The 21,120-nt window shown below is 41.8% G+C and overlaps 1 protein-coding gene across 7 annotated transcripts in view; it reads right to left on the reverse strand.

The window, feature by feature from the left end:
• The window catches only part of LOC120024943 (MAP kinase-activating death domain protein-like), an 85,164-nt gene that overhangs the window by 49,883 nt on the left and 14,161 nt on the right, over window positions 1-21,120 (reverse strand). For all 7 annotated transcript variants that reach the window (XM_038969324.1, XM_038969323.1, XM_038969322.1 and 4 more), the window contains exons 2-4: window positions 9,926-10,141; window positions 9,159-9,797; window positions 6,190-6,493 (exon numbers count right to left, since the gene is read on the reverse strand). In XM_038969324.1, coding sequence (XP_038825252.1) covers window positions 6,190-6,493; window positions 9,159-9,797; window positions 9,926-9,984 — 1,002 coding nt within the window. In that variant the 5' untranslated portion in view covers window positions 9,985-10,141. The remainder of the gene's footprint in view (window positions 1-6,189; window positions 6,494-9,158; window positions 9,798-9,925; window positions 10,142-21,120) is intronic.

Consider the following 21,120-nt stretch of genomic DNA (forward strand, 5'->3'; position numbering starts at 1 on the left):
AAATACAGCATTCCAGTGAGATACAGCTTTGATTGCTGGTAGCCCTAGTGCACGGTTCTGACAGTCTGCCTGGTAACCGACCTTCCTATACTGTGCCTCTCTCCGTCCCTCGCTAGCTAGCTATGAAAGAAGCGAGTGTTAATATTCTCGAAAGTAAGCCACCTAATCAGTCTCCTTCGTTCCAAGAATACTGGATTTTTGGAGTCGATTCCTAGATGAAAATGTGTTTTCTTTCTACTAAATGTCATGGTAAGTCACGGTATTTAGCAAACTGTAAAGTACTTTTTTGGAGAGAGTGGTTTGTGGGCAGGCAGCAGGCAGCAGGCAGGCTTTTTTTGATTGACAGCTCTAGTCACCTAGTGATGGACCTTAGTCAAACTTCAAAAGAAGCATTACTTTACAGATTTTTTTACATTTTATTTCACCAGATAGGCCAGTTGAGAACCAGTTCTCATTTACAACGGCGACTTGGCCAAGATAAAACAAAGCAGCGCGACAAAAACACAGAGTTACAAATGGGATAAACAAACGTACAGTCAATAACACAATAGAAAAATCTGTATACAGTGTGTGCTAATGAAGTAAGGAGGAAAGGCAATAAATAGGCCATAGTGGCGAAGGAATGACAATTTAGCAATTAACACTGGAGTGATGATGTGCAGATGGGATGTGCAAGTAGAAATACTGGTGTGCAAAATAGCAGAAAAACTAAAACAAATATGGGGATGAGGTAGGTAGTTGGTTGGATGGGCTATTTACAGATGGGCTGTGTACAGCTGCAGCAAATGGTAAGCTGCTCTGACAGCTGATGCTTAAAGTTAGTGAGTGAGATAAGTCTCCAAGTTCAGTGATTTTTGCAATTCGTTCCCGTCATTGGCAGCAGAGAACTGGAAGGAAAGGCGGCCAAAGTAGGTGTTGGCTTTGGGGATGACCAGTAAAATATACCTGCTGGAGCGTGTGCTACGGGTGGGTGTTGCTATGGTGACCAGTGAGCTGAGATAAGGCGGAGCTTTACCTAGCAAAGTCTTATAGATGACCTGGAGCCAGTGGGTTTGACGACGAATATGTAGCGAGGACCAGCCAACGAGAGCATACAGGTCGCAGTGGTGGGTAGTATATGGGGCTTTGGTGACAAAAAGGATGGCACTGTGATAGACTGCATCCAATTTGCTGAGTAGAGTGTTGAAGGCAATTTTGTAAATGACATCGCCAAAGTCAAGGATCAGTAGGAGTCAGTTTTACGAGGATATGTTTGGCAGCATGAGTGAAGGAGGCTTTGTTGCGAAATAGGAAGCCGATTCTAGATTTAATTTTGGATTGGAGATGCTTAATATGAGTCTGGAAGGAGAGTTTACAGTCTAACCAGACACCTAGGAATTTGTAGTTGTCCACATATTCTAAGTCAGAACCGTCCAGAGTAGTGATGCTAGGCGGGCGGGCAGGTGCAGGCAGCGATCGGTTGAAGAGCATGCATTTAGTTTTACTTGCATTTAAGAGCAGTTGGAGGCCACGGAAGGAGTGTTGTATGGCACTGAAGCTCGTTTGAAGGTTTGTTAACACAGTGTCCAAAGAGGGGCCAGTAGTATACAGAATGGTGTCGTCTGAGTAGAGGAGGATGAAAGAATCACCCGCAGCAAGAGCGACATCATTGATATATACAGAGAAGAGAGTCGGCCCGAGAATTAAACCCTGTGGCATCCCCATAGAGACTGCCAGAGGTCTGGACAACAGGCCCTCTGATTTGACACACTGAACTCTATCTGAGAAGTAGTTAGTGAACCAGGCGAGGCAGTCATTAGAGAAACCAAGGCTGTTGAGTCTGCCGATAAGAACACGGTGATTGACAAGAGTCGAAAGCCTTGGCAATGTTGATGAAGACGGCTGCACAGTACTGTTTTCTATCGATGGCGGTTAAAGTAAAATGCCCGTTCAGTGGTGCTTCGAAATTACTTTCTCAGATTGAACAGAAAACAATATTCCCATTTTTGCATCATAGGTTAAGTTAACTCTTACCAAACAGGATCCCTAGTTTGGCTTAGAAAGCCTCTCAACCAATCACAATGCTTGTTCACATGCATTTCATTATCCTTGTCAGATAAGCTAGGCTACTAGATCTGCTGCACAGTATAGGCGTACAGAAGGAGGCCAAATAGTAATTTTCTATTACAATATTTTTTATAAAGATAGGCATTATATTGTAAGATTATAGGAGTAACTCTGGTAGGCCAAAAACATTCTACCTCATCTCTAGTTCAACTGTCAAGGGTTAGTTGGATTATAGGTGCGCACTGCCTTCTTATCATAGGCCTGCAGGCTAATAGCCACATCAAACCTTCAAAAATGTTTCTAAACTCCATTAATGTAATACTGTATCAAAAGTAAGTCACTCAAACTTTTATATGGAAAATACGAGCAGGATATTATATTGCAGCAAACACAGCATTAGTTGGAATTGAATTTGGCCAAAGAAAATTACACCGAATGAAACAAATCTCATAAAAGTTTTGAACAGCCTGCACTAGGCTACCTGGGGCGGCAGGTAGCATAGTGGTCAGAGCGTTGGACTTGTAACCAAAACTTCTTGACGCTAGGGGTCAGATTTTTATTTTTATTTTTTAAATAACGTTCCCAAGTTAAACAGACTATTTCTCAGGTCCAGATCGTAGAATATGCATATAATTTACAGATTAGGATAGAAAACACTCCAAAGTTTCCAAAACTGTCAAAATATTGTCTGTGAGTATAACAAAACTGATTTTGCTGGCGAAAACCTGAGGAAATCTAACCCGGAAGTGATTTTTTTTTTTATCTCTGGTTCATTTCCCGTCTTTCTTCCATTTAAAGGGGTATCAACCAGATTCATTTTCCAATGGCTTCCTCAGGCTGTGACCAGGCTTTAGACATAGTTTCAGGCTTTTATTTTGAAAAATGAGCAAGATTTTTCAAAACTAGTCAGGTGTCCTTTGATTAGTTCCTGCGCGTGAGAGGGGTAGCTCTCCATTTTCTTTCTCTTTTTTATTGAATAGGTTACGGTCCGGTTGAAATATTATCGATTATGTATGTTAAAAACAACCTGAGGATTGATTATAAAAAACATGTGACATGTTTCTATGAACATTACGGATACTTTTTGGAATTCTCGTCGAACGGAACGAGGCTGTAGTTTTCTGAACATAACGCGCAACCCAAATGGCGTTTTTTTGTTATAAAAGTAATATTTATCAAACAAAAATAACATTTATTGTGTAACTGGGAGTCTCGTGAGTGCAAACATCCGAAGATTATCACAAAGGTAAGCGATTAATTGTATTGCTTTTCTGACTTTCGTGACCATGCTAATTTGGGGCTAGCTGTTCTAGCATTGATTGATACACTCACAAAAACTTGGATTGCTTTCGCTGTAAAGCATATTTTCAAAATCTGACACGATAGGTGGATTAACAACAAGCTAAGCTGTGTTTTTGAATGTTTCACTTGTGATTGCATGATTATAAATATTTTTAGTAATATTTGGCGCCCTGCAATTCAGCGGTTGTTTAGGAAAATGATCCCGCTAAAGGGATCTGTAGCGCAGAGAGGTTAACCGACTTGCCTAGTTAAATAAAGGTCAAAAAATAAAATAAGAAGGGCCAATGCCTACCGTACCCAACAAATGACAGCAATAGGCCAATGATATTGATTTAACAATAGGCCTACTTTAAACCTATCTTAAACTAAATCCGGAGCCAACAATTAAAAAGGCAGATTGAAATTAATTTAACCAACAAAAATGTCTCAACAGAATTAAACAAAACACATTTTGCATTTTTAAAGAACTAGTTTAGATGAATAAATATGCATTACAATAACAATGATATACAGTAATGATAAAGTATTATAAATACGATCAAATTTAATTACATTAAAAAAATTGCATCCTACCTGAATAGCGAGTTGCACAGTAGCTTGGATTTGGCCGCGCCAAAGCTCTTCCCATAATTGTCTACTACAATATTGAAACTATAGGCATAATATCTATTACTTCAAAGAAAAATGACTATCTTCGCAATCAAAAGTAGCCCAAGGCTCCTTTCTCACCATTTCTCTCTCCTCAGTAGCACACACGTAAGGCAACACGCAAGGAGTGAGAATGGTGCTGATGGTGAAATCAGGATGTACAATGTGCAATTCCGGACAATTTGACCGGCTACAATTGTATTTATTGGCTTCTAATTAATTTGAACGGAAACCTGCGGTAGATATAACTTAAATCGCCCGGCCCTAGCGGTCATACATATGTAATCAGACTATTATTCCGCATTGTGAATTGAAGTAGAATTTTATGATTAAAAAAAAAATGACAATTTAAACACTATGCAAAATTGTCCGTTGTTCACAACCCTAACATATAAACTCAGCAAAAAAAGAAACGGCCCTTTTTCAGGACCCTGTCTTTCAAAGATAATTGTAAAAATCGAAATAACTTCACAGATCTTCATTGTAAAGGGTTCAAACACCGTTTCCCACGCTTGTTCAATGAACAATAAACAATTACTGAACATGCACCTGTGGAACGGTCGTTAAGACACGAACAGCTTACAGACGGTAGGCAATTAAGGTCACAGTTATGAAAACTTAGGACACTAAAGAGGCTTTTCTACTGACTCTAGAAAAACACCAAAAGAAAGATGCCCAGGATACCTGCTCATCTGCGTGAACGTGCCTTAGGCATGCTGCAAGGAGGCATGAGGACTGCAGATGTGGCCAGGGCAATAAATTGCAATGTCTGTACTGTGAGACGCTTAAGACAGCGCTACAGGGAGACGTGGCAGACCACGTGTAACGACACCTGCTAAGGACCGGTATATCCAAACCTGGATGGCAAAAACAACTGCCCGAGGTACACCAGGAACGCACACTCTCTCCATCCGTGCTCAGACGGTCCGCAATAGGCTGAAAGGCTGGACTGAGAGCTTGTAGGCCTGTTGTAAGGCAGGTCCTCACCAGCAACAATGTCACCTATGGGCACAAACCCACCGTCACTGGATCAGACAGGACTGGCAAAAAGTGCTCTTCACTGATGAGTCGCGGTTTTGTCTCACCAGGGGTGATGGCCGGATTTGCGTTTATCGTTGAAGGAATAAGCGTTACACCGAGGCCTGTACTCTGGAGCGGGATCGATTTGGAGGTGGAGGGTCCGTCATGGTCTGGGGCGGTGTGTCAGAGCATCATCGGACTGAGCTTGTTGTCATTGCTGGCAATCTCAACGCTGTGCGTTACAGGGAAGACATCCGCCTCCCTCATGTGGTACCCTTCCTGCAGGCTCATCCTGACATGACCCTCCAGCATGACAATGCCACCAGCCATACTGCTCGTTGTGTGCGAGATTTTCTGCAAGACACTGCAAGAATGTCAGTGTTCTGCCAAGAGCCTGGATCAGAATCCTATTGAGCACATCTGGGACCTGATGGATTGGAGGGTGAGGGCTAGGGCCATTCCCCCCCAGAAATGTCCAGGAACTTGCAGACAATGTGCAGACAATGAGGAGGAGATGCACTGCAGTACTTAATGCAGCTGGTGGCCACACCAGATACTGATTGTTACTTTTGATTTTGACCCATCCCCCCTTTGTTCAGGCAAACATTATTCAATTTCTGTTAGTCACATGTCTGTGGAACTTGTTCAGTTTATGTCTCAGTTGTTGAATCTTGTTATGTTCATACAAATATTTACACATATTAAGTTTGCTGAAAATAAACGCAGTTGACAGTGAGAGGACTTTTTTTGTTGTTGCTGAGTTTAGCTGTTGATGCCAGGGACACACACACACAACAGCACTCATTCCACTGACACACCTAGGAGGCAAATGGGTTGATTTGTGACTGAGCAATAGCCTTATTTAAGGCAGAGGCCGTGCTCGACAGTATCAAAAGCTTGATGTATCATGGGTTAATTGTGACTGACTGATAAACAAATAATATTGAGTAGTTATTTATGATGCAAGGTGATTTGTAGATCAGTCAATCTCGACTTGCCTTTAAAGTTGGCTGAAATTTCGAACGCACCCAGAGTTGTTTGAGAACATAAATTCTCCTGAGTCGCTGATCACCGACTGCACCAACTGACTGATTTGCAAATCATTTTGCATCCTAAATAACTACTCAGTTCTCAGGGTAAACTCCATTCAAAACGTCCACCCTTTCCCCTAACCTTGTGCTCCAGCAGGATGCAGCTGAGCACCATGAGGCAGGCGTCCACACCCAGCAACTCCAGGGGCAGGTGCAGGGGGAAGTCCACCATGGAGAAGCGAGAGTTGTCGGGCAGGGCGAAGGTGAGTGCCGGCTGCATCTCGTGGGGCAGCACCTCCACATCTACGCGCCGTTGGCCCGCCACGGGCACCGGGGAGCGCAGGAGGCGGTAGACCCAGGACTCGATCTCCCGCAGGTCAGCCAGCAGCTGGCTGCCCTTCTCCTCCACCAACAGGGCCCCCGTGAACACGCGCCACATGGTGTCCCTGATGGCAGAATGACAAGTCAGTCAACAAACTGACAGTTTAGATACACATGTAGAGGCCTCTGTTACATGCAGAGGGAAATGGTGTCCCTGACAGGAGACAGTCAACAAATCATATTACAATCATACTTCTCAACAGGTGATAAAAGCATATCCTGCGAGATAATCCACCCAATCAAACCGTACCGCAACACCACCTGTTCACATACATTATTCTAATATTAAGTGAGTGCTACATCATCAAAGCCTTTTAACTACATTTACACAGACAAAACAGCCTTCCCTCTGCATTCTACTGTACGTTGTCAATGTGTAATGAGCAAACAAGACGCCGATATGAGCCGCCGATATGTCGACAGCCCTCCACTCTGAACTTACACACCTGTACACACAACGTGGCGGCATTAAACCCTCTTTGCAATTGCCTGGCGTCTGTTGGCTAGGGAGGGAGATTAATCATTAGCTCGTCAGAGCTCGCCCCGGGCCGCCGCCCACTGCAGCTGCTCCCTGAAGGCAGTCAGAGACCTCAATCTGTCAGGCGAGCGCTGTGTGTGAATGTGTGTGCGCATGTCATAGACTTCCGAGAGTGTGTAAGTGTGACTGTGTGCGTGTTTGTCTGTGCGACTATGCGCCGCAGCAGCCCGCAACGCAGTAGACCCTCACAGGTCAGGCAGCACGGCTAGGGCTCTAAAGTGTGCGCAATTTGGACGCATATACGACTAAATATTTTGCTGTACGACCTGGGGTTTTATTTTGGGAGCACCAGCGCGACTAAAAGAAAATCACAAATAAATAAATGTCTAACAGTATTTCACCGCAACACTTCTCTACACTGCTCAAATAAGACTGCCTCCTGCATCTGCTTGCTTCCAGTTCCCGAACCACACACACACACACCAAGCCCCGGCCCCTGTTAATCAAGCAGAGAGCACACAGCTCCTCCACAGCCGTTTTTTCTCTCTCAGCATGGTGTCAATTCATACACTCCACACTCCAAAACAAGAACGATGGCGCTTTCCAGGCTGTTTCTAAATATGAAACTACATGTCTTCTCTATTATACGATTACTTTGTGTATCTTGCCCTCTGCAAAACCCAAGTTAGTCTAAGGAAGCTGGCATATGCCTAAAATAATGCTAATGCTGATCGCTAACTAGCTAGCTAAAATGCCATTTAGCTAAAAGCTCATGTTAGGGCAAAGCAAACATTAGCTTTCATACAGGTTGTTACCAGTGGTGGTGTAGATCAGCATGTTGTCTGTGCAACGGCATGTTCTGAATCAGATAGCCTATTCTAAAATCTTTGTCCAAATGCAGCATCTATTTAAATGTGATTAGGGTCCCCTGGGAAACACTGACCAACACGTTGGTTCCCACCCTGTCATAACTCCTAGCTGGCTTTTTAATTTGTTGTCATGCCAAACACCAACCATGGAATCATATAAATACTATTCAAAATTCTAACAGTTCACCCAAGTGTTTTGATCTATATCGCAAGTCAAATTACAAGATTCGGTTGAAAAATCACAATGATATTTTTTCCCCCCATAATATTGTGCGGCCCTAGTAACAACCTGGTAACTTTACCAGTGTATGCAAACATTTGGCTGCACAGAAAGAAAGAAAAGGTGATATCTTTTTCAGGAGCTGTGCTTCAAAAGTAAGTAGGATTCATATAGGCCCAATGCAGGCTATATCTAAATCTATTTTTCTGGTGCTCCTAAGATTGATGTGGTGCTCCTAACTTTTTGAAGTTAGGAGCACAAGTGCTACCAATTTTTTATTTTTTATTTAAATCCCTGGGTCTCTCTCTCGGTCTTCGTCACCGCGCTATACACAGACCAGGGAAAATGTCACGACAGTGAGTGAGGTCTTCATTAACCCGAAGCAGAAGCATCTTTACAGCTCTATCTGTGCTTTACTCCCCTCTGCTTCTGATAGGGTACTGTTGTTTACCGACATCTGCTGTTCCTACTACACACAGGAATTGGTCATGCTGTGCTTTTCATGGAGCTGAGCTACAATTGTTACTGGAGGGACCATTATTACTATTGTCTGGGCAGACAATATATGGATCCATTGTGGTGTTGATCGTTACATATCTCTAAGAAAACATAATAGAACTATAATAATAAACATTATTGCATGTAAAACAAAATGCTTTGCATGGGAATGTCTCAATATCCTGTGTGCGTAAAGATGCATGCACACAATGTTCACGGATCTTCATCAATTGCCTTGCATGAACACCAGCTGACAGCAGCATGATAGGCCCTGTGCCGGTGTGTGTGTGTGTGTGTGTCTTCGAGAGCAAGGGAACCACACATTTCCTGCAGCATTTGTTAGGAGACCCCACAATAGGGGATAAGGCAAGACCCTGCTAACTCACTGATGACACTACCACAAGTTTCTCACTGTCCAGTGTCCATTTGAATCCTCCGGCATTTCAGACCACAGTGTTGTTTTAAAATAGAATGAGTGGGGCAATTCTATCTTGTCCATTAAATATCATGAGCGTGGTTAGTACTGCGGTTGGAAGTGTTCTGGCCTGGGTAGTTTTAGGATAATTTTAGCAACGTTGTGAATTTACTCAACTAAATCTCCTGAAAGAAATGGAAACCAGGGGGCTCCATCGTTTGATAAGCCTGGCACTATGCATAGGTCTCACCTCTGAGTTGCGCGGGCCAGGCCGGCACGCTGGGTCAACCTGTGGCTGCAGCAGTCCACCATTCTCTTAAGGATGTACAGGCACTCCCTAAAGGTGGAGAAGAAGGGGTAGTGGCTGATCATGCACAGCGAGGTCAGCGTGCTGTCGCGGTTCCGACTGACCATCTTGGCCGTGCTGCGTTTGTGCCGAGGGGACCTGCCGGCATTTGGCTCGCCACCGGGTGGTCCCGGCTCCGTGCCTGGCACAGGTGTGGTTGTTGTGTCAGCACTGGCAGGCGTCGGCAACGTGGAGGCAGTGGTGCAGCCACCGCTGCCATCGGAACCCTCGCTGGTCGCTTCCACTATCTGCGCCGCCGTTCCACCGCTACCCGCCTTGTCGCGGCGGTGCCCCCCTCGCTGGAAGGAGCGGTAGAAGTTGACGCAGATACCATAGCGCGTGATGCCCGAGTCTTTGTCAGTGAGTGCGAAGACGAAGGAGGCGTCGTCTCGCAGGCTGACCCGGCGCTGCCGGATGCTCTGGCATCCCTCAGGCTGACAGAAGAAGACCACGTCCGGAGACAGAGGGAAGTCTGGGTGGTCCTCCAGCGGGTAGCGACGGAGGAGCTGGGGGGTCTGGGATCCGCTGTCAGTGCTGGGCTGCCTGCAAAGTAGCATGGAGGGAGAATGGGCATTAGAAACAGTCTTGAATTTAAAAAAACAAAGGCCTAAAGATATAATGTGAGGTAGTAGGAATCAGTTATCTCCCAACCACCCCTATGAAGTCCTCACCTGGCTCCGACCACCACCAGGTAGTCCAGAAGACGGGGGCACATTTTCTTTTTCTCCATCTTTGATTGATGTCTTTAAGTCATGGCAACACAGACATTTTTCACCTCTCTGGTCAGTCAGCAGCTGTTCAATCACGAAGAGGCAGGGCTAGGTGTGGGAGGAGCATGCAGGACGTTAGTTGTCATTGTGGACACCTGAGAAAAGAAATGGGGAAACCTGCAAAACAAGAAAATGTAGTGTGTTACGGTTATCAGCTTTATTCCTTCACTAAAGCCTTGTTCACACTGGTAGTTTGAAGTGACTCTCAACCTATTTTTTGGCACATCCAATTCAAATATTTTATTTTTCCTGCAGTCTGAACAGCCAAAAAGCACATGGAATGGGATATTTCAAGCCACATACAAATCTGAGTCCTGGCCATGCGATTTATTTGCCCTCAAGTGTTTTTTAGATCGTTATTTGGCATATTTTGTTGCTTTCTAGCTACTCTGTTGACAGTTTGACAAGAACATGTGGTAGCTAACTTGCTTGTTAATTGCTAACAAAAAAAATTGTGAATGTGCTTCAAAGCTGAACAGCTACCTAGCTAGGTAGTTGAATGCTGTGGTTAGCCAAAAAGGACTCGTTTTGAAAGTTAGCTTAGCTTGCTACATCACTTCTGAGTGATAGGAAGCACAATCACCACCACCAGTCAACCTACAACACTGCGCACACACCCGTCGTTACTATGACAACTAGCACAGCCACGTCAGCAAATGACTGAGGTCTGAATACACACAAATGCAATTTGATCACTTGTAACTTACTGTTTGAACAGTCAGCATTCCAAAACTGATTTGAGCATTAAGGCCTGCAGTGTGAACAAGGCTAAAGTAGCAAGGGTAATTGTAAATGTTTTGAATAGAAATCTATTGCCTAAAACTGACAGTAAATTGAAAAATCAGCTAACCACACAAGGCTTATTTGTTTAACCATTTGTTTGTCATTCAAGCTCGTCTAGCTAATACTGCTATGACAACTTGAACACGTCTGTTAAAAATGACTAATTTGAGGTAGCGTGTGCCATGTAGTGTCACAGACTCTACAGAAAAGAGAGTTCCCACCCCACCTCAGCAGTGCGGACAATTACCATTGGTAATATGTCGCCCCCGGGCAAATATCTTAAGAATCTATGATCAGTTGTCTCTTTTTTGTAACCAACTTTTTAGTTAATTAGCCTTTATGCATCATTACGATTACACCTTTAGTTTTGTTTGGGGCTGATGAAAAAGCAGCCAGTTTGTACAAATGGTTCTCTATTCTATGCGAGTCCTTTTGAACCAGGTGTGTTTCTTGGAGCATTGCTATATCAACATGGTTTCTTGCTAGGATATCAGTTTCTTGCTAGGATAGCTTTTAATCACGGCAAGGCGACTGGAAACATGACCGAATTCAAATAGTGTAGCTATTCCCTCCGCACAGCAAACAAACAAGCAAAGCGTCAGTATAGAGACAAAGTAGTCACAATTCAACAGCTCAAACACGAGACGTATGTGGCAGGGTCTACAGACAATCATGGATTACAAAAGAAAAACCAGCCCCGTCGCGGACATCGACGTCTCGCTCCCAGACAAATTAAACAACTTCTTTGCTCCAACTCAATAATCAAGTTTACAGACGATACTACAGTGGTAGGCTTGATTGCCAACAACGACGAGACGGCCTACAGGGAGGTGGTGAGGGCCCTCGGGAGTGTGGTGTCAGGAAAATAACCTCTCACTGAACGTCAACAAAACAAAGGAGATGATACAAATACCACCACTATTGTAAACATGTTTTTGTCGATTCAGCTGCTCGATCCTTTGGGAAGAATAAACTTGGTTTAAGCTTTCATAGTGTCCGTCAAGTTCTTACTCTGATAATTAGAACCTAGCACCACTTTTGCAGCTTCAAAATGACAAACAAATATATTTTCATAATGAGCGAGACATAAGGTAATAGAGGAACACTTGGCATCCAGTTTTTGTAGTAACTAATGTGTAGTAACTGATTATTACAATAGCAAAATGGTTGTTAAAGGCCTTTGGAAGTTGCTTTATAATGCATAGTAATGGAGTTATTACATATGTGGAATAAGGAACAGCCACTATTCCTCGTGTACAGTAGTGCTACGCAATTAAAATGCAATTACCAAAGTATTACGGAACAACATGCTAATAAAATGTTGCTCCAAAAGTAATTGATTTTATTACACAGGCATAATAACGATTTCATGTCGTGTTACTGAGAATGCTAACAAAATATGTCTATTAAGTGTTGAAAGGAAACTAAATATCCAAAAACTGCCATCTTGAACTACAGCCAATAATGTTAGTTTTGTATTCTGAGTGAACTATCCCTTTAAAGATGTCATAGTGTGTTAGAAACAAGAGCACTTACCCTCAGATGAACAAAGAGGTTAAAGTTGTTTTTGCTAAGCTCCAAGCTGCTGTTTGCAAATGCCTTTCAATTTCTCTGTAGTATTTTCAGGTATCATAACAATAATGACAGCTTTTGACTTTCAGTGGCATGTTGAAAAAGTCATACAGTAGTGGAGCGTCACAATTTGTTTATAATTACATCTAAATATAAAAATATAACTGGTTTGACTTGATTATGTACACCTTGGTCAATGGACAGTCGTTTGAATGGACATTTACAGAATATTTAAATAGAAAATGTATTGTGTAGATTAAATATGTCTGTCAGATGGATTGGAATAGTTTAAGATTGTGAGTGCGCTCTATTCAACATGCAGATCCAGGTACAGCCCTTTCATTAGTTGAAAGCAGCCAATCCAATAGTTCATGAAAAGTAGTCACTTCCTGAGATCTGTATTAAAACATTTTTTTTTAAGTATTCACTTTCTGAGATGTGTAACTATTTGTTCCCCCCAAGTTAACTACGCTTTCCATAAAGCATAGTTAAAACTATAGTTATCCCTGGTCTGCTGTGCGGTTTATTTAGTGGGTAGATAACATTAAAGTCTTTTTGATATTGTTGGGAATATTTCAATGATTTTCTACTATTTAAATCCTTGGGCTTATGTGTTAATAATAAAAATGATAATTTCTGAGATGGAAAAGTGCTTTCAGTGTAAACTTAAATGACTAAAACCAGATAGAGTATGTACAATAATTCTCAAAGATTATATTATTTGAATATATATATATATATATATATATATATATATATATATATATACACACACACACACACAGTTGAAGTCTGAAGTGTACATACACTTTGGTTGGAGTCATTAAAACTCATTTTTCAACCACTCCACAAATTTCTTGTTAACAAACTATACTTTTGGCAAGTCGGTTAGGACATCTACTTCGTGCATGACACAAGCCATTTTTCCAACAATTGTTTATAAACAGATTATTTCACTTATAATTCACTGTATCACAATTCCAGTGGGTCAGAAGTTTACATACACTAAGTTGACTGTGCCTTTAAACAGCTTGGAAAATTCCAGAAAATGATGCCATGGCTTTAGAAGCTTCAGATAGGCTAATTGACATCATTTGAGTCAACTGGAGGTGTATTTCAAAGCCTACCTTCAAACTCAGTGTTTCTTTGCTTGACATCATGGGGGAAAAAAGAAAATAAATCAGCCAATTGTAGACCTGTACAAACAATAGTACGCAAGTATAAACACCATGGGACCAAGCAGCCGTCATACCGCTCAGGAAGGCGACGCGGTCTGTCTCCTAGAGATTAACATACTTTGGTGCGAAAAGTTTAAATCAATCCCAGAACAACAGCAAAGGACCTTGTGAAGATGCTGGAGGAAACAGGTACAAAAGTATCTATATCCACAGTAAAACGAATCCTATAGTGACATAACCTGAAAGGCCGCTCAGCAAGGAAGAAGCCACTGCTCCAAAACCGCCATAAAAGAGCCAGACTACCGTTTGCAACTGCACATGAGGACAAAGATCGTACTTCTTGGTGAAATGTCCTCTGGTCTGATGAAACAAAAATAGAACTGTTTGGCCATAATGACCATCGTTTGGAGGAAAAAGGGGGAGGCTTGCAAGCCGAAGAACACCATCCCAACCGTGAAGCGCAGGGGTGGCAGCATCATGTTGTGGGGGTGCTTTGCTGCAGGAGGGACTGGTGCACTTCACAAAATAGATGGCATCATGAGGGAGGAAAATGATGTGGATATATTTAAGCAACATCTCAAGACATCAGTCAGGAAGATAAAGTTTGGTCGCAAATGGGGCTTCCAAATGGACAATGAGCCCAAGCATACTTCCAAAGTTGTGGCAAAATGGCTTAAGGACAACAAGGTCAAGGAATTGAAGTGGCCACCACAAAGCCCTGACCTCAATCCTATAGAAAATTTGTGGGCAGAACTGAAAAAGCGTATGCGAGCAAGGAGGCGTACAAACCTGACTCAGTTACACCAGCTCTGTCAGGCGGAATGGGCCAAAATTCACCCAACTTATTGTGAGAAGCTTGTGGAAGGCTACCCGAAACGTTTGACCCAAGTTAAACAATTTAAAGGCAAAGCTACCAAATACTAATTGAGTGTATGTAAACTTCTGACCCACTGGGAATGTGATGAAAGAAATAAAAGCTGAAATAAATAATTCTCTCTACTATTTTTCTGACATTTCACATTCTTAAAATAAAGTGGTGATACTAACTGACCTAAAACAGAGAATTTTTACTTGGATTAAATGTCAGGAATTGTGAAAAACTGAGTCGAAATGTATTTGGCAAAGGTGTATGTAAACTTCCGACTTCAACTGTACACACATACATATATATATTAAAATAATAAAATCTTTGAGAACTAACAATGGTGACTGTTAGAGGCAAACTAACCAATAAAAAGGCAAGATTCCGTGGCTATGTTATATCCTCATATGACAGACCTACACTGCGGTGTGTGTGTGTGTGTGTCCTTTAGTTACCCCAGCGCACAGCCAGCGAATCTGGCAAGACCCTTCAGAAGTGGATGAGACATCAGCATGAGACACTCAGTCAACTGGGCGGGCGCAATCAAGCCTGCAAGGATTAGCCTTGCTCTAGAAACAAACCAAGAGCCCCAATATTCTATACTACCCTCATAAAGTACATTTCAGTTTCAAAACTATAATTTCTACAAACACCTGCCTAGTACATTTAGAAAGGGAAGAACTGTGAGATTCTGATAAAGGTGTCAGAAACAATAGGATTACTACAAAACCCAAAACTAAGATGTAAAAATTGTTTTGTTTGTGTCTTAATTAAGAGACAAGAGATTTGGAAGCCAATTAGTGTTCAAAAGGACAAAAATAAAATAAAATGTTGTTGTTGATCTTTTACCCAATGGTGGCGCTCTAAACATGCGCAAATTCACATAGGGACACAGCCATTTTAAAACCGCAGGGCTTGTGCAACGTGCAGTGCCTTCAGAAAGTATTCACACACCTTGACTTTTTCCATATTTTGTTGTGTTTCAGCCTGAATTTAAAATGGATTAAATTGAGATTTTGTCACTGGCCTACACAGAATACCTCAAAGTCAAAACGGAATTATGTTAAGACATTTTTTACAAATTCAATAAGTATTCAACACCTTTGTTATGGCAAGCCTAAATAAGTTGAGTAAAAATGTGCTTAGACTCACTGTGAGTGGAATAATAGCTTTAAACATGATTTTTGAATGACTACCTCATCTCTGTACCCCACACATATAATTATCTGTAAGGTCCCTCAGTTGAGCAGTAAATTTCAAACACAGATTCAACCACAAAGACCAGGGAGGTTTTCCAATGCCTAGCAAAGGGCATATATCGCCAGATGAGTAAAATACAAATAAAAGCAGACATTGAATATCCCTTTGAGCATGGTGAAATTATATATTACGCTTTGGATGGTGTATCAGTACGCCTAGTAACTACAAAGATACAGGCGTACTTCCTAGCTCAGTTGCCGGAAAAGAAGGAAACCGCTCAGGGATTTCACAATGAGGCCAATGGTGACTTTAAAACAGTTACAGAGTATATTGGCTGTGAAAAGAGAAATCTGAGGGTGGATCAACAACATTGTAGTTACTCCACAATACTAACCTAAATAACAGAGTGAAAAGAAGGAAGCCTGTACAGAATACAAATATTTCAAAACATGCATAATATTTGCAAGGGACTAAAGTAAAACTGCAAAAAATGTGACAAAGAAATAAACTATGTCCTCAATACAAAGCGTTAGGTTAGGGGCAAATCCAGCACATCACTGAGTACTACTCTTCATATTTTCAACCAAGGTGGTGGCTGCATCAGGTTATGGGTATGCTAGTCATTGACAAGGACTAGTACATTTTTTAGGATTAAAAGAAACAGAAAAGAGCTAAGCACAGGCAAAATCCTAGAGGAAAACCTGGTTCAGTGTCCTTTAGTAGTGGTTTCTTTGTAGCAATTCGACCATGAAGGTCTGACTCACACAGTCTCCTCTGAACAGCTGATGTTGAGATGTGTCTGTTACTTGAACTCCGTGAAGCATTTATTTGGGCTGCAATTTCTGAGGCTGTTAACTCTAATGAACTTATCCTCTGCAGCAGAGGTAACTCTGGGTCTTCCATTCCTGTGGCGGTCCTCATGAGAGCCAGTTTCATCATAGCGCTTGATGGTTTTTGCGACTGCACTTGAAGAAACTTACAAAGTTCTTGAAATGTTCCGTATTGACTGACCTTCATGTCTTAAAGTAATGATGGACTGTTTTCTCTTTGCTTATTTGAGCTGTTCTTGCCAGAAATATGGCAAATAAATATGGTCTTTTACAAAATATGGCTATCTTCTGTATACCCCCCTACCTTGTCACAACACAACTGATTGGCTCAAACGCATTGAGGAAGTAAATTCCACAAAATAACTTAAGGCACACCAGTTAATTGAAATGCAATCCAGGTGACTACCTCATGAAGCTGGTTGAGAGAATGCCAAGAGTGTGCAAAGCTGTCATCAAGGCAAAGGGTAGCTACTTTAAATAATCTCAAATACAAAATATATTTGTATAACACTTTTTTGGTTACTACATGATTCCATATGTGTCATTTCATAGTTTTGATGTCTTCACTATTATTCTACAAGAAAATGGTACAAATAAAGAAAACCCCTTGAATGAGTAGCTGTGTCCAATCTTTGGACTGGTACTGTATATTTAGAGTACATGCCTATATTTTCCCAGATAGTTCCATGTAGTATATAGACAGTATATACTTATGTCATGCAATAAAATGCAAATTAATTACTTAAAAATCATACAATGTGATTTTCTGGATTTTTGTTTTAGATTCCGTCTCTCACAGTTGAAGTGTACCTATGATAAAAAAAATGACAGACCTCTACATGCTTTGTAAGTAGGAAAACCTGCAAAATCGACAGTGTATCAAATACTTGTTCTCCCCACTGTATATGCATTTACTTTCTCTGATATTTGTATATCATATTGACAGTACATGTTCTTTAAAAAAAATATTTTATTTGAAAGAATTTTATTTTGCAATTTAGTACTAAACAAAAGCACACAAGAAAAAAAACACAGCTGGCTGACATATGAAATTAAGTATTGCTTAGGCAAGACATGGAACAAGAATAGAGCAAGGATGACAGTTACAACAACAGTAAGTATTCCTAGTATCTCTCACACACACACACACACACACACACACACACACACACACACACACACACACACACACACACACACACACACACACACACACACACACACACACACACACACACACACACACACAGTGCCTTCAGAAAATAATCAGACCCTTTGTTATGAGACTTGAAATTGAGCTCAGGTGCATCCTGTTTCCATTGATCATCCTTGGTCCCCAAGAACACAGTGGCCTCCAAGTTTGGAACCACCAAGACTTCCTAGAGCTGGCCGCCCAGCCAAACTGAGCAATTGGGGGAGAAAGGCCTTGGTCAGGGAGATGGCCAAAAACCCAATGGTCTCTCATAGAGCTCTAGAGTTCCTCTGTGGAGATGGGAGAATCTTCCATAAGGACAACCATCTCTGCAAGCCACTCCTCAGTAAAAGGCACATGACAGCCCGCTTGGGTATTGCCAAAAGGCACCTAAAGACTCTGACCATGAGAAGCAAGATTCTCTGGTCTGATGAAACCAAGCTTGAACTCTTTGGCCTGAATGCCAAGCATCATGTCTGGAGGAAAGCTGGCACCATGGTGGTGGCAGCATCATGCTGTGGGGATGTTTTTTAGCAGCAGGGACTGGGAGACTAGTCAGGATCCAGGCAAAGATGAACAGAGCAAAGTACAGAGAGATCCTTGATGAAAACCTGCTCCAGAGCGCTCAGGACCTCAGACTGGGGCGAAGGTTCACCTTCCAACAGGACAACAAGCACACAGCCAAGACAACGCAGGAGTCTCTGAATGTCTTTGAGTGGCCTAGCCAGAGCCTGGACTTGAACCCGATCGAACATCTCTGGAGAGACCTGAAAATAGCTGTGCAGCAACGCTCCCCATCCAACCTGACAGAGCTTGAGAGGATCTGCAGACAAGAATGGGAGAAACTCCCCAAATACAGGTGTGCTAAGCTTGTAGCATCATACCCAAGAAGACTCGAGGCTGTAATCGCTGCCAAAGGTGCTTCAACAAAGTACTGAGTAAAGTGGCTTGCAAAAGTATTCACCCCCCTTGCCATTTCCTATTTTGTTGCCTTACAACCTGGAATTAAAATAGATTGAGGGGTTTGTATCATTTGAATTAGACAACATGCCTACGACTTTGAAGATGCAAAACATTTTTTTTATTGTGAAACAAGAAATAAGACAAAAAAACTGAAAACTTGAGCATACATAACTATTCACCCCCCCAAAGTCAATACTTTGTAGAGCCACCTTATGCAGCAACTACAGCTGCAAGTCTCTTGGGTCATGTCTCTATCTATAAGCTTGGCACATCTAGCCACTGGGATTTTTTCCCATTCTTCAAGGCAAAACTGCTCCAGCTCCTTCAAGTTGGACGGGTTCTGCTGGTGTACAGCAATCTTTAAGTCATACCACAGATTCTCAATTGGATTGAGGCCTGGGCTTTGACTAGGCCATTCCAAGACATGTAAATGTTTCCCCTTAAACCACTCGAGTGTTGCTTTATCAGTATGCTTAGGGTCATTGTCCTGCTGTTTGTCTTCTCTGGAAGAATTATCAGTGTGGCCCTATCACCTATACTGTAATTATACTCTGTATCTATAATCGTTCTCTAGTAATACTAGTCCTGTGCGAAGTGGTATTTGCGTTGGATACATTTGTCACGTAAAGAGAGCAAGGATGGAGGGAATAGGGAATGTTTTTCCTAAACAAATGAAGGATTTCGGTAACAGAACAGACGACTCTTGGTTGGGGGATTTTTTGGAGGACGGCCCTAACTCGCATTCATATTTTTTTTATAACCGTTGTACACCCACACCATTCTGTTGTTGTGGTACGCCCTAACCATTCCAACACAGAAAAGCTGTTTAACAAAAAAAAAAATGTAAATGGAAGGAAAACTATTTCACTCATATTGTATACTTCACAGAAATATGGAAACACTGGACAGTTACTTAAAGCGAGCTAAATTCATTGTGCATGACAACACAAAGTGATGCCTGCAAGGCCCGTGGCATTCTGGTATGCCTAACAGGTACCTAATATTCCCAGAAAAACTGTGCTGGTGTTGAATTATAGGCCCATCTGACGAGGCACTTATCTAACCCTAGAGAGGGCATTTGCTGAGCTACAGTACTGCAATTATCTTACAGAAGACAGATCAGGTGTGTCAAATAATCTGTCGTGAGGACTGCAAACTCAAGTGTTTGAGAGCATGAGAAGTAATCTAGCTAAGGATTTATGGAGATGTAGCCCAAAGGACAGAGGATATGAAATGTGGAAATAAGCTTTCTCCACATCCACCTTTACAACTTCTCCAACCCATGACTAAGATGTAGGAATTCAAAATACACATTGCAATTCAACATAAAATCAGGAAATGGACCAGTGAGTTTATTTTGTATCATAGGCTATAGGTCACATTGTGTCACATTCAAACACCTAGTACTCCTCTTCCAATACAACACATTTCGATAAGATGAATACTACTATAATATAATGAAATACTCTGATTAGATCCTGCTTGTGGAGAATCGCTCGGGCTGCAAGTCTCTCGCAGCTCTCGAACCAGCAAAACGATCAATCTGCCTCGTTGGCAATGAGGTGGAAATGAAGGCATGATTCAGTGATTAGTACAGACACTTCTGCTCGTATAGCAGTTTTTGCTAAGAGGCAAAATAGCTCACAAATCAACCTGTGGACAGAGATCGGAGATTGATAGCTGGGATGACATAGTAAGTTACCAGTAATGGGCCATTTGGATAGTAAATACCACAAGACATAAACCTGTCACCAAGTACCGTTTAGGCTACAGGACAGATTTTAACATACTAAAAGAGACTGAATCAACTTAATGGAGGTGTGTGTCTGACATGTGGAATCGAGGACTGTAGTCTAAAACCAGTGCTACAGCACCCATCAGAGGAGTAATTGGAGAGTCAGGAGACAATACAAACAAAGGTAAACTATAGCCTAATTGACAGACAACCCAACTCCATCTAGTAGTGTGCGCTCTCAAAGTGGACACTTACCACAGCTCTGCATTATGTTATATTAAACTCCAGTACTTGTCCGTCATAGCTTGTTCTGCATATCCCTTTTAAATAGGGAGCACAATTTGTTTTCAACCCTCATTTCCGCCATGACTAATCAAAACTCGTTTTCTCATTTTCTCTAGTCCCTCTGCAGCAGACATATGGTGAGCAATATGTTTGGAACATCGAATCGCAATAAAATCACAATACATACAGAATTGTGAAAATCATTAAAAAAAAGAGAGCACAGACCTCCACATGACAACAACAAAAAACTAGGGCACCCATCTTGGTGTAATCCACCCCCTTTATCAAAATTGTTCTAATTAAAACAATATTAGCTACATAGTAAAATATTTTAAAAAGAAATGGTTATTGCCCTGCTGAAAAGATGAATTCATCTTCCAGTGTCTGTTGGAAAGCAGACTAAACCAAGTTTTCCCTCTAGGATTTTGCCTGTGTTTGGCTCTATTCTATTTCGTTTTATCCTTAAAAAAACCTAGTCCTTGCCGATGACAAGCAT

The sequence above is a fragment of the Salvelinus namaycush genome, chromosome 30 (genome assembly GCF_016432855.1).
Source record: "Salvelinus namaycush isolate Seneca chromosome 30, SaNama_1.0, whole genome shotgun sequence".
Lineage (NCBI taxonomy): Eukaryota > Metazoa > Chordata > Actinopteri > Salmoniformes > Salmonidae > Salvelinus > Salvelinus namaycush.